The sequence below is a fragment of the Cynocephalus volans genome, chromosome 4 (genome assembly GCF_027409185.1).
Source record: "Cynocephalus volans isolate mCynVol1 chromosome 4, mCynVol1.pri, whole genome shotgun sequence".
NCBI lineage: Eukaryota > Metazoa > Chordata > Mammalia > Dermoptera > Cynocephalidae > Cynocephalus > Cynocephalus volans.
This window is the reverse complement of record NC_084463.1, coordinates 101,125,410-101,139,695: the sequence shown is the minus strand read 5'-3', so window position 1 is coordinate 101,139,695 and position 14,286 is coordinate 101,125,410. Positions and strand designations below refer to the sequence as shown.

Sequence of the window (14,286 nt, the reverse complement as noted above, 5' to 3'; positions counted from 1 at the left end):
CCTCACATAGAATTGTCACTCCATGGGTATGCTGGTCTCCTATAGTTCCTGCCTCATGCCAATCCCCTCAGAGTGTACACATTCTCTCGTTGAAGGGGCCCAGAAGGGGACAATAAGGTACAGAAAGAGAATAATTCACCCAAGGTCACAGAGTGCACTGGGGAAGAGCTTGGGCACTTTTCTCTTCCCCACTCAGCTCAGAGACTTTGAAGGAAGAGTAGATGTAGGAGTTAGTGAGATAAGACCAGATATATGGGGTCTCATCCTGTCTCAACCAACAGAGCACTGGTGTGACCTTGGACAAGTCATTCCCCTCTAGGTCTCAGCTTCCCCACTTGAGTTGAGCTAGATGATTTCTAAGGGCCCTTGCCCCTCTGACATTCTGGGCTCTGTTAATCTAAATGACTTTGTGCCTCACCCCTCTGGGCGCTGAGGTGGAGTAAGGGAGTGAGCAGACTACAGGGCTATTGCTTCAATGATACAACAGTGATGGCTGGCCAGAGCCATAAACTCTTCTTCCCTCTAACCCACACCACCCAGGCTGGAGGCTCTTCTACCTCCAGAAGAGGTGGGCCTTATGTACCTACCTGGGCATACAGATTCTGCTGAGGGTAGGCACTTCTGATTGGATACATGGCCGTCTGATAGGGGTTGGGTGATGGGGAGTAGGGGGGCGGAGCAGTATTACTCTGGGTTGGTGGGACCTTGTATGGTGTCCCTGCAGTATATCCTGTACCAAGGCAATAAGAGAAACTTCCAGTTAGTTGGCAGAACAGCATTGCTAGAAGGCAGCAGGTCCCAGTCACGACTTCCCAGACAAGGATGGGCTGAATCCAGGCTGGAAACACAGATGAGAACAGAGAATAGGGCTCCACCCAGAGAGCCCTGGCCCCAGAGGCAGGTCCCTCAGTCCTGGTGCACAGGGCTGCATGTATGATTCAGGACATCTTTTATTTCTCTGAGTCTCGGGGCTCTCATCTATAAAATAAGACACTGGAAACGGATGGGACCCTTTCAGCTCTGACAGCCTGGAATTCTGAGGTGTTTGAGGCAGGTGCACACAGATGGAAGCCCCTCAGCCTATTCACTCTTTATTGCTACTCTCTATCTTCTTGCTTTCCTATCTCCTCACTCTGTGTCCAGGGTATCTTCTGCTGCTTTCTGTCCTTCTCTGTCTTGCTTTCCCCCTGACTCTCACTCTACTTCTTTTGTTCCATATATCTCGCTCCCTTTTTGGATTTCCCTCCATCATGTTCCCCCTCTTCCCCACCAAGTTTGAAGTGAAAGCCCTGTAACAAAACGCCATTTAGAGATCCGCTCTTCTGGGATGTTGAAAAACTTTACAGAGCTGGCTTTTCCTCCCCTCCTGGTGCTTGGGGGAGGGCCCCTTCTGCCTGAAAGTCCTGAAGTCAGGGATCACAAAGATTCCTGTAGACCTGGAACTCTGGCCATGTCTGCAACTCAGCAGAATGGACAAAACCTGGAGCTGAGAAGTCAGGCCCCAAGAAGCTCACAACTGGCTATGTAAATAAATTGTGCTGCCTTTGAATCCTCTGGAAAAGAGTCAGATACTATATTCACAGGAAAAACTTGAAACATGAGTCACTAAGGGACAAGGCTGTGTCCTTATCGAATCACAAAATGGAATCATTCTATGAAACCCAAGCAGTCATTAAGTAGCCCCAACCCTTTCACTTTACACAGGGGATCCTAGGGCTCAGAAAGGGCAAATCTTCTTAGGAACTTCTCCTAAAGACTCTTCTTTCTGAGTTGAAGGGACCTTGGCCTTGAAGTCCCAGTGGGGAGGTGCTGGGGAGGCTTCTTCTCTGTGGTCCCATCCTGGGTGGGTCTGGTTGATATCACTGAACCTCTCTGGGCTACAGCTCTTTCACCTACAAGACACTTACCAAGGACTCTTTCAGCTCCGGGGTGCTGTTTCTGTAAGAAGGGACTGAGGGCAAAGTAGAGATGGTGCTTTATTGGAAGAGAAGAGTTCTAGGCTTCAGTCTTGGCTTTCCCCTAATTTTGCAGTGACAACTGCCAAGTCTGTAGGCCTTGGTCTCTTATTTTATAAAACCAGGAGGCTAAGAATGAAGATCTCTTCCTAAACTAAAACTCTATGGTTCTAAAGATCCTGGGTCTCTTTTACTCTAACCCCAAGTAAAAGCAGGCTACCACATGGCCACACATTTCTCTCAGTCCATATCACAGCTTTGTCTTGGTGCCCCCCCTGCCCCTGATGACTCAGGAGATGAGAGCTGCTGTTCAGTTGCCACAAAAGGTGTCCTGTCTTCTCCCCTGGAATCATGTTATTTATTTTTCCACTTGTAGATCCATTGTTTGTTCTGTGAAAAACTGGTTTTGTGTTCAAATATGCTTGGGAAATAAGTAGCAGCGAGGATGGAGTGGAAAGGATACATTAAAGAGAGGGTAGCACTGAAAAGAAGTAGAAACTAACTGGAAGTGGGAGTGGGAATCAGTTGAGAGAGAAGTCTAGAGCAGATTCCTCAAAGTTTCTAGATTGTGGAGCTAATTATAAGGTGTGGTCATAGGAGGAAAAGCAGATACTGTGAGGGAAGACAGGGATTCTAGGTTTGCAGAATCTAGAAGGAGCTGTCCAATGTGTGTTTTATCTTGCAGACAGTTTACCTATCTATAAAACAAAGGGGGTTCTCAGGCTGGGCATGTCCCAAGTGTGTACAACAGACTATCAATTCCAAGGGATCGTAATAGTTCTTTTGCCAAAAGAAAAAAGAAAAGAAAGGATAAAAATGAAGAGTTCTATGGTCCCATAAGTTTATAAAGCAGCAATGTAAAATAGAGATAAAAAGGTTTGGGGTTTTTTTTTGTATTCCATAACCCTGAGAAGTTTTTAAAATGATAGGGTGAACTATGAATCTCTAAGACAGGGATATGTAGGAGAATGTATTTCCCAAATTTATTTTACCACAGAATCTTTCATACTATTAACACAAGCAAACTTTAGCCTGTGGTTTTTGTAATTGCAGCTTGTTTTGGTAAATAAAGTTTTACTGTAACATGGCCATGGCTATTCAATTACGTTTTGACTACAGCTACTTTCCTGCTACAATAGTAGTTATGACAGAGACCATATGCCCTGAAAAGCCTAAAATATTTGCCACCTGTCCCTTTACATGAAAGTTGGTCAGCCCCTGATTTAAAGGAATAAAACAAGGTTTGGAGAGTCCTGCCAGAGTAGAGAGCATCTCTTTTCTATGCAAGAAAACAGGATACCACTGATCAGAAGATGCCTGTCTCTGAAAACTCTATAGCACAGAGTAGTGTTTATGAGCAATCTGGAGACAGAATGACTGCCTGGGTCCAAACTTCAGCTCTCTTCTTAACAGCTATAGAATATTTTAGCCTCCTCATCTGTAACATGGGGAGAGTAATAGTACCCATTTCATAGGATTCCTGTGATAAATACATTAATTAATAAGTGTAAAGCACTTAGAACAATGCCTGACATATTAAAGCACTTCAGAAAGGTTAGCTATTATTTTTTCTCTCTCACTATACAGACAGAGACTAAGTTTACTATCCTGGGGGTATGCAAGCAGAGACTGGTCTGAAAGACTATAGGAGATAGGAAGTTAAACTGAGACTACTACGGTCTGTTCCAATTTGAAACACAAACTCCAGGATTCTAAGATTCTAAAATTTTGTGGTTAAAATGCCATGATTTATAGGTTCTTTAAAGTTAACAAGCCAACGATGCTGACGACTTTCCTTTAAGCTCCTAGAGAAGGTGCTCTGGAATTTTTATCTTCCCTGGGGAAGCCACACTACCCCCTCTATGCCACATGGACAAGCATATTACAAAGTGTTGAGACTATCCATCTGAGTAAAACCAAAAGGCTCCAAGAAACTGCAGTAGAATTTGGTTTCCACATCTAAGAATAACCTTGTCTGAGAATGTTTCCCTTTCTTCATGTTATGAAATGAGACACACACATACTCAGAATACAAATCAGTAGCCAAAACACCCTTGGCAGCCGAAGAGATGATGCTGCAGAACAAGGCCTTGCTTGTCTGTCCAGACAACTGAGATGGGAGAAGCAGAATTGCAGAGCTAGAAGAGATCTTAGAGGTCATTAAAACCAACATAAACATTTCACAGATGAAATAACGAATAGATGCTAAAAGAGAGAGCGACTGCTCACAGGGACTCAGGACTCATTGCTACTTCCTCTAACCACAGTGGTTCTCAAGGTTATCATTTGTGTCGGGAGGATCTTATATGAGGCTGCAGAAAATGCCTGGGGCCCTCATCCGGGCTCTATCAGTGAGTCAGGTCAATTCCTCTCTCAGGGAATATCTCCACTTGGACTAGATAATATCAGAAGGCCTTTCTAGTGCTGACATTCTAAGTTTCTGAGTATTTTGGTAAGACTTTCATGAGGAGATCATTGCAGAGGACTTTCTACAGCTGACTGGTGGTCCTGTCCATACCTTTGAAGAACACAGAAAATTCCTCTGGGGCTATAACCTGGGCTACTTTGAGTATCACAAAAATCAGGGTTTATTACTCTGTGCATCTAAGTAAAAGAATCTATTGCACTTGTTGCAAAAAACTTCATGGATTTTACCCAGATGAACTCAGACTCATTTCACTCATTGGAGACCTGCCATCCTGAAAGGAATTCTAACTCTGAAGGTCACAAAATGAAGACTTTGGAATGGTAGCCCTTAAGGACACTAGAAGCTTATATGCAACCCTATTCTTTTCAGAGGAAGAACCTGGAGCCCAGACAGGCAGTGACTTTCTCAAAATTGCACAGTAAATCAGTGCAGAGCAGGGTTCACAGTTCAGGGTTTATCAGGCCCAGAGCTCTTTCTGAGTTAAAGGTCTCTGTAGTCCAGCCATGGATATTTGGTATATTGGCCTTTGAGTCCCCATTTTACTAAAGGCAATATAATGAGAGAAAAAAGGAATTCGATGACTAGAAGTCCCAGCTCTGCCTTATAAAAAAGCTTTGTTTATGACATCCTGTTCTTTCTCTCAGGTTCCTAGCCATAATTTTAGGCTCCATCAAACAGGATAATAAAGAGAGTGTATACATTAGCAAGATAAAACCTTTTCAGCCCTCTCTTCAATCCTTCTTCACTGTCATCAACCTTTTTCAGTTGTAGAGCCCCTACCACCTTCAAAGGCATTGATCCTTACATCATGGATGCCTTTTAGACTAATCGGTTTATTGATCATCAGATTTATGTGTCTGGATAAAACAAAGCTCTATGTCTGAATCTTGCCTTGACCTCTAAGTCTCCTTGTTGGCAGCCGAACAAGAGAGTGCTGAATAAGTAGGAGGGAGACCTAATTATAAACAGTCTTAGCAAATGTTTGTGAAATTGAACTGAATTTGTCAAAGTGCCTTGAATTTTCTGTGGCACTAGAAGCCACAAAATGTGAATGCTAGGAGGAACCTTTGTGGGTGTGAGCAGGTCAGTCAATCCAACTCTATTAAAAAATTGTAGAGGCTTATGCATTACTTGATTAAGAGAGGGGTTCATTTTGGTCCTTTCCAGGGACTGTGACAGCCTGTCTGGGAGGGGACAGTGGGATGTAGCTTTGGACATTTAGATGGAACTTCAGGAAGATTTCAACACAGGAGAAGGCAAGATCTTCTAATACTCAGACTTTCTAACTGTGAAAAGGGTTGCCTCTGAAAGAATGAGTACTCCATCCCTGGAGACATGTGAGCAAAGGCAGTTGGCCAGCTGCTGGCAAGGGCAGCTAGACTGGAGGTCCCTGTTGGGGTGGATGATACTGAGTGCACAGTGACAAGGTGAGAGAATCAGGAGTCTAATAGCTAAAGAGAACCTTAAAAATGACATGGTTTAGGCCCCTCATTTTACAGTTGGAAAAAATAAGGTCTAAAACATGGGTATGAATTATCCAAGGTTACAAAGAATCAAGTCTAGAATCCAATTCTTTGGGCTTCCACTCCAGGCCTCTTTCTGCTACACCACAGTAGGTGTGCCTATATGCATCTGTATCCATATATGTAGATGTGAGAATATGTATATGCCAATTTACATATATAACCTTATATATGTCCATTAAATTCTACCTGAGGTATCTGGAAAAACTCCCTATAGCTGCCATCTCTCTCTTGCAGAGTAAAATCAATCACATGACAATAGTAACAGAATCTTAACCTGGATGATACCTTTTTCCAGTTGTGCTGCTTAACTGGTTGGACAACATCAGACATATTACCTTTCTGAGCCTCAGTTTTCAAACTGGGATGAAAAATCCACCCAAATATCTTTACAGGACTGTAGTGTAAATGAAATGAGAGGGTGATTATGAAAGCATATTCTCCAAAAGGTGACTAATGTTGTAAAAATATAAGCTGATGTTGACACCTAAGGACAATGATAACTAAGGAGAAAATGACATTGGATGTTTTAAAGAATTGAAAAAATACAATGAATTCTTGTAATCTACTTACTTAGTAGATTAATAATTCACTAAACTACAGACTGTCAGGCCTAGTCTGTAACATCCCTCTGATGGCTTGTCCAGCCCCTGCAGGCACAACTTATAAGATAAGCACTCACCACATCCAAAGTCAGTCATTCCTCTACTGGACAGCTCCAACAGGGCACAAAGTTTTTGCTTATACAGATTCAAAATGCCACTTAGTAACTGCTAAACACTGGTCCTCATTCCCCCAGTGGAACCATTTCGTGTTAAAAATCAGATGTGAAGGTGACAGCACCAGTTACTGAGCCTCCAGATGAATATGACCAATCTTGACTGGCCAGCTGACTTCTGTCCTCCTTGAGGACTCCATGTACATACTTTGCTCCCATAGTGTAGCTTCCTCAAGGGTGGTGTTTCTCATACGGGAGCAATTTTGTCCCCCCAGGGGATACCTAGCAATGTTTTAGAGACATTTTTGGTTGTCACAATGGGCCTTTACTATGGAGTAGAGGCCAGGGATGCTGCTAAACATCCAACAATGCACAGGATGGCCTCCATAACAGAGAATTATCAGGCCCAGATGTCAATAATGCCGAGGTTAAGAAACCCTGGGCTAGGAGAGGAGCCTTCTCTGTCCAAAGACACATAGGCCTTCAAAATATACCCTCTGTCCTTTCCTCTGAAATGCAGTAACTGTCCTTCCCTAATCAAACTTGTTGGCAAGGTGAGTACTTCCTTCTCCCTCCTTTGCTGTTTTGTGTCTCCCAAAGCTGCATGCATGATCAAAGAGAATGACCTTTCCTGAATGAGGAGGGCCAATTTCTTGCATGAGTAGGAGAACCTCTTAAAACAGTGTTTATACTATAAATGTCATTTTTAAAAGTTCCCTTTCCTTTCTTCCTAAGAAACAAATCAGTCCCAACCAAGGGGAACAAGGAAAGCAGGAGACAGACTGTATTTACTGAAAGCCGCAGAGGATGCTTGGTAAGTTCGGTTCTCCGTCCCGGTGTCCACTGGGAGGTGGAAGGTGCCTTCAGTGCCACAGGAAGACGAGTTCTGTGGCCAGGCCTGTTTCATCAGCAGAGTTGCTTAAGAGAAGACACAAGAATGGCATTAGGCAGAAATAAGAAGTGGGCACCACCAATCACAGACACAAAGCAAGGGTCTTGTGCTGGATGGAAACATAACCCAAGGGGCCTGTTCAGACACACAGGATGGTTCAGCTTTTCTGAGATGGGTGAGTGGGTTGGGAGGAATGCTGAAGTGTGCTTTCAAATGATTTGAAACCGAGGAACTGTGAACATATACTAAGAGAGTTAGTATTTTCTAACCAGTTCTAAAACCACAAAGATGCTCATGAATACCACTTCCTACTACGTGACATTCTGGCCTAAGGCTCGGTATATTCCTCAGGTACTTTTTCATTAATGGGCAGCAACTTGGGAGCCTTTGTGTACTGGGCTAGATCAACTGAGCACTCTTTTTTGTCTGAAATCTCATCTATAGGTGTTTTTAGTAAGTTGCTTTCAAAAAGAGACCCAAGAACAAGTACCACATGACATGAACCTTGCTGGTCTGCCATCTCTTTTAAAGGGACTAAGCTGTGGGCATGGCAGTGTAAAAGTCACAGGGCACTGCGGCTGCACTAAACCTAGTTATCCAGTGGGGCACTCCTTGCTAACTCTTTCTCCTGTACACCTGGCAGGGGTCATATAGACATACCTCTTGCATACCCCTGAATATCTCCTGCTGAGATGTCACCTGAGATATCTCCTTATGAATTAGCGATAATCCTTTGGGCCATTAAGAAAATAAATGTCAAACTTAGGATTGGTGTGAAATAGAGATAAGGCTCAGTTTGAGATCTGCATAGACGTCCCAGGCTGACTCAAAGCTCAGCTTGAGAAATTTAAAGGATGATACTTCATATGTTCTAGAAGTGGGGAGAGACTCAAAAATTTACTTACCTTCATGGTATCCTGAGGGGAAGGAGAGATGAAACAGGGTTCCAATGAGGGGAGGTACCTCACTTTTTAGATATTTCCCCACTATACTTTCAAACACTAGAGGAGAAACATTCTTGACCCAAATTTCTACTTATGATAAAAAAAGAATGATTTTAGCAATATCTTTTCTACTCAAGATCTTGTGAATCATGGACATGGAATGTTTTAAAGTATATTAGCAGGAGATGGGGCTGCATTGGCAACAGTCAAATATACTTGAAACATTTTAACAAGGGGCTAAGGTAAGACAGGGTGTGGTATGAGAAGAAAGTATGCCTACATATTCTCTAATTCCACCAGGACGAGGATATTCTATCTCCAGAGAGATCCATAACCCCCTCTGCCCATGTGGGTAACAGGTAATGACTCTGGTTCCTTCAATCACAGAAGAACTGGGGCCAGAGAAGGTCAGGGATTCTATTTTTGCTGAGCCAAGGCTAGAAGTGTAGCTGTTGTAGGCTGACTCTGCGCTCACATTAATGGCCTGCAATATATACAGCGGATGCTGAGAAATGAGAAGGAAATCATGGGCAGGAAAGTGACACTAAAAGGAGAATCCTGGCAAGAGAAATGGAGAGCTAGCAGAACTCCATGTACAGTCCAGAGCCTTTGCTAGACATCAAGACATGGCTCTGCAGACAATGCAGGAGGGGAGTCCATTTTAAACAATCACCTTGGGTTTCTTTTTGGGAGAAAGGGTAGGAGGGGGATTAATAAAGGATCCAATAAGTGTTGAAAAATCTTATCAAGATGTCTCCAAATTTAGAACCTGTCACTCCATGTGGTGGGGACAGCCATAGCCACCCAAAACAGCTCCCTCAAAAGTGAAACATGTAGCTCTGAAAAGTCAGATAGAGCAAGTCTGTGCCCTCAAGATCCCATGGGGATTCCACCAGAGAGCAGGAGGCTTAAATTTGGCAGTAGGAATTTGGAGAATTTGAAGGTCCTATTCCATTCCAGTTTTTTCCTCCAAGTGTTGCATACTTTACCATAATTTTCATCATAAGCCAAAAGTCTGACATTAGCCTGAAGGACTGTGTGACAATTAAATTAAGCAAATCAAAATTAATCAACAGTGATGAGGCCTACACTGCACTCAGCACTGAGGGGAGCACCACGGTGGACGGGAACACACGTGGGTCACGGCAACTGCACACAAGGTACTTATGGTCTAGCTGGGGATGCAACACAGCCACACGCCAACCAGGGAGTGAACAAGACAGCATTATACACAATAAAATAATGTTCCAGATTAACCAGGAAAGAAGCAAGTGCAACTGTACCTTTGATTGTCTTTCCAGCTGATCATGTGAACTAAACTGCACATTTTTCTAAATAAAGGGGTATTTTCTTCTGGTTTTATTATTTTTTTAAAAAATCATGTTTTCTGCACTTTTCTGTATATTTGAATATTTAATCATTTAAATAATTGGATAAATATGAAAATTAAAAACAAAAAACTAATATTAGCTGTCAACTTAACCTCTTCATCAGTTAGTTGTTCTATATGATCTTGCTCCTCCATGCACACTTCTGAAGTAACCCATTCTGTTGGAGGTAGCAAATTCAGAGCTCAGTTGTGGAATGAAGACAATCCCAACTAAAGCTTTTTAGAGGCATGTTGAGAGAGAAGGCTGCTCTAACAGGCATGCCTGCTCTTGGGTACCTGAAGGGTACCACTTCCTAGATATATCTTATATTTTGAACTGGGTGGTAGTTAAATATAGATGTATCCATATGAAAAAACATTATTAAGCTATACATTTAAGACTGTTGTACTTTATGTACTTTACTATATATGTGTTGTCCATTAATTAAAAAAGACAGAGAGAGAGAGAAAGAGAGAACCCTTGGCAGTGAAGGGCCATGTGCCCAGTCACAGCGTGCTGCCCACATCCAGGTGCTGGGTTGTTCACTTCCTTAGATACGGGGCCCTCACGCCCTCTGACACTTGAACAATCTGTTAAGCACACTGACAAGGAAGAAAGGCAGCAAGGGACCATCATCCTGAACAATATACTGAGTCAGGAAATTTGAGTTCTAGCCTGGGCTCTGCCACTTATTAGCCGTGGGAACTTGGGCAAGTCACTTAACCTTTCTGAGTTTCAGTTTTGTTATCTCCTAAAATGGCAATAATAATCACTCCCTGATTGCTTCATAGTATTGATGTGAGAGTCAAAAATAAAGTGTCATCCAGTCTCACAGTTTCCAGTTCTGGCATCTGTCCATCTTCACAGTTGTGGAGAGCTCTAATTTAAGCTCTCCTCATCTCTCCCCTGAACTATTGCAACTGTTTCCTCACTGTTCTGTTTGTTTCTAAACCTGCCCCTCCAATCTCCAAGCTGCAGTAACAGTGGTGTATCTAACACCTAAACCTAATCACAAAACCCTCTTTCTTAAAAACATTCCATGGTTCTCCACTACCTATAGCCTAAAGTTTGAACCCCTTGTGCAGCATTCAAGGACCCCCATGGGCTAGTCCTGATGATCTCTCTAAACTCATTGTTCTCACTCCCAACCCACACTACAGCCACACAAACTGCTTCACATTCCCAGAATATTGCCAAGGAGCTTCACATCTCCGTGTTTTCGTTCACACTGTTAGCTCTTCTGGCATGTCTCTCCCCAAACTCTACCTAGTCAACATTTATTAATCAATCAGTCACGAACTGAAGACTGTCCTCTACTGTGAAGTCTTTTCTTCTTCCCACCCCTTGACCACGACCCCCTCACGCACCCCATATACTTGACTATCCCAGTCCCTATGACTCTTAGAAGCCCTGTACTAGATGGCTTGTCTGTCTCCCCACTAAACTGTAAGCTCCTTGAGCAAAGGGACCTTGTCTTACTGGGCTTTGTATCTTCAAAGGGCCAGCTTAGGGCCTGGCACAGAATATTTTGTGAAGTGAAGAGCTCCATCCATATTCTTTACGCATGTCCATTTCATATGCTAAAACTGGAAGGGTAAGGGAGCAAGAGAGCTTCTCTAACTTTTTATGGAATCTTCTGTCCAAGTTCATATATCTTGAGGCAAACAAAAAATAACTCCCCATAAATGATAACAGAAACAGTTCAGTGACTAGCGAAATTGAAATAATAAGACTATAAGAGGACAGAGTGTTAGCATTTAAAGGGACCTTGGAGATCATGTGGAATGAAACACTATCTGTGGCCTAGAGACATTAGCAAATTGCCCAGATCACACAGCCAACAGCAGTGGCAAGGAGAAATTTCACAGCTCATCTCCTGAAAGATGTGCAACACACAAATCCAATTTCCAACATCCAAATAATTCAAGGTTGAAAGTTATGAAGAGATTTTACAAAAACATTATCCTGAGCAGCTCAGGTGAGGGTGGTGAAGGTGGCAAGTCCCTCCCATGGTCCCTTCCTGTCTATGACAAAAAGGACCCGGTCAAGTTACACTGCTGGGACCCTCACAGGTGCCCAGAAGTTCCCGTGGTGCCTTGGGCCTGGAGTCCACATTGCCCAGAGAACCCAGTACTGGTTCCTCACTCATTAGCACTCTTGACCCCCCACCTCTCACCATCCAGAAAAATGCCCTGAAAATGAGCCCAAAGCTCAAGATCTGGGCTAAGGGAACAGATTGTATCTAAAGTCAACCAGGTCTTCAAACATGTCAGACTGCCAATGGAGATGGAAAATCTGATCCTGGAGCAGACTGGTTTTTGGGTTCTAATAGGCATAATGCAGGTACTCCTTCACAGAGGCTGCCACAGAGCCAACAGAGGAGACACATACAGGCCCTGGAATTTTTGTTCATTTGTTTGTTTCAATTCGGCAGCCAGGTTGGGTGAGAGATGTCTTTTAGTGCCATGATCCTTCATTGATGCCCTAGGGGATGGCTCATGTGTGTCTCCAACCCATGATTTTGCACCATCAGACATGTTCCTGCATGCTTTAGGAACTGCTGTTGAGCCACCTGGGGGGAGCCCAAGCCTAGGGGGTAGGATTTGGGGAGGAAAGGAGAGGGGATCTACCATTGTTATGAGATAACACATTCATAGGCTGTAATACAGATGAGGAAAAATAGCTCTCCTACCATAAGCTGAATGCAGGAACTGAAACTCTGTTGGATAGAAATGTTAGTTGAAATTACCACTAAGAATTTGTACAAAGTTGTACACATTGCAGTTACATAAACAGACTTTGTCTTGCGATGGCAGTTTCCCCTGGGCTGCACAAGGAACAGTGAATGTAGAGGGTGCAAAGTGCCTCTACCCTGGAGAGGGTGACAGACTTGCCATCTCGGAAAGTCCATTCATTGTGGAGGTGCACCTCCCTGGATGCCATGTTATCTTTCACACAGCTGACCCAGAAGCTGCCTGGATGTGAATAAGCCCAAGCTCCTATGCTTCACTTGTTCATAGTAAGAATACACTTCAATTCTCCCAAGAACTGCAGAGGGACTTCACACCTGACAGAGGCTTTATGTGTTAGAAGAAGTGAAGGTTCAGGGACAATATCACCATCTTGGGCCTCTAAAGAGCTGTTTGTAAAACCCCAGAGAGGTAGGATTGATGCAGAGGCATGCCGTTCCTGAGGATAGTGTGGTGCTTTTGAAGGAGTACAGGCTGTGGGGTCGGACAAGTTGGGCTTGAATCCCAGCTCTATTGCTTGTTAGCTGTCTAACTTCGGACAACTTATTTAGCCCCTCTGAGCAAAATTGGAGGCAAGAGTCTCTACTGCACAAGACTAAGGTAAAAAATGAACATGTGTAATATGCTTGCACAGTGCCAGGAACACGGTAGGTGTTCAGAAAACACAAATTCCTTTCCCCTACTCTTCCCCAGGTTGGCCATGTGCAAAATGGGAATAATATATGTGTACTTTATAGGGCTACTATGATTCAGATAAGACAATAGATAGAAATGCTTTGTAAACAGATTCTTATGAGGAGGTATTTCATTTTCATTTATATTAGTTATCCTGTTTAATGCTCCCTTCATTTTTCGAGTCAGAGTACCATTAATATGACAAACCTTTGGTCTCCAGATTCTGTTCTGAAAATCAAGTCTTGGTTCACTCCTGCTTCCTATGGGGCCAATAGTTTTTAAATAAGATCCTTGAAATCATTAAGACCTTGGAGAAAAGCTCCAAGTATCCACATTGCTTTCAGAACCAATGAGAGTGAAATGTTTCCCTGCATCCTGGACAGATGATATCTTAGGGTACTCAGAGCTGCTAAAAATAGCTCTCACTGAAGCAACTTCTTGGTCTCATTGAAGCAGCTGAAGGAAATTTAAACCAGAGAACCTGGCTCCCTTGCAGGCTTTTACTCCAGCAGGCACCTTTCTGCATCACAAACAGCTGGATCTGGCAGGAAGCTGAGAGTAACCTACACTGTCCTCTCTGACCCTGAGCCAACTCCTCCATGGCAGGAACTCCCCCACTGCAATCAGAAGACCTGTGAATACAGAGGCCAGCATCCAAAAATATGAAAAAGATCCAGTTGTGCTGTGTGTTTAACTCAAAAGGAAAAAGGATCTTCCCAAGGCCACACCAAAATCAGAAGCAGAGTTAGTGTTACAATCCAGGTCTTCCAACTCCCAGTTTGGAGCTTTCTAACACAATGCACTAGCACTACCCTCTCTTGTGGATTTTGTGGGTTTCTAAGGAAATGAGTTACTTTTAGTCACAGCTTAGAAATATGTTGACTTTTAAAAACATAAAATTGGGGAAAATCAAGTGAGATGAGGGCTTATTTTTTGTTTTAAAAATTAAAAATTAATACTTAATATACGTGCCAGGAGCTTTCCAATCTCTCCATTTTTTTTTTTTCCCCCACAGTCTCAGGCTCCTCCTG

At 43.2% G+C, this 14,286-nt stretch overlaps 1 protein-coding gene across 3 annotated transcripts in view; it reads right to left on the bottom strand.

Moving 5' to 3' along the window:
• FAM168A (family with sequence similarity 168 member A) overlaps positions 1 to 14,286 on the bottom strand; it is a 188,476-nt gene that overhangs the window by 3,937 nt on the left and 170,253 nt on the right. For 2 of the 3 annotated variants that reach the window (XM_063094355.1, XM_063094356.1), the window contains exons 4-6: positions 12,523 to 12,549; positions 7,417 to 7,542; positions 588 to 730 (exon numbers count right to left, since the gene is read on the bottom strand). In XM_063094355.1, coding sequence (XP_062950425.1) covers positions 588 to 730; positions 7,417 to 7,542; positions 12,523 to 12,549 — 296 coding nt within the window. The remainder of the gene's footprint in view (positions 1 to 587; positions 731 to 7,416; positions 7,543 to 12,522; positions 12,550 to 14,286) is intronic. The other variant, XM_063094357.1, reaches the window with a different exon arrangement.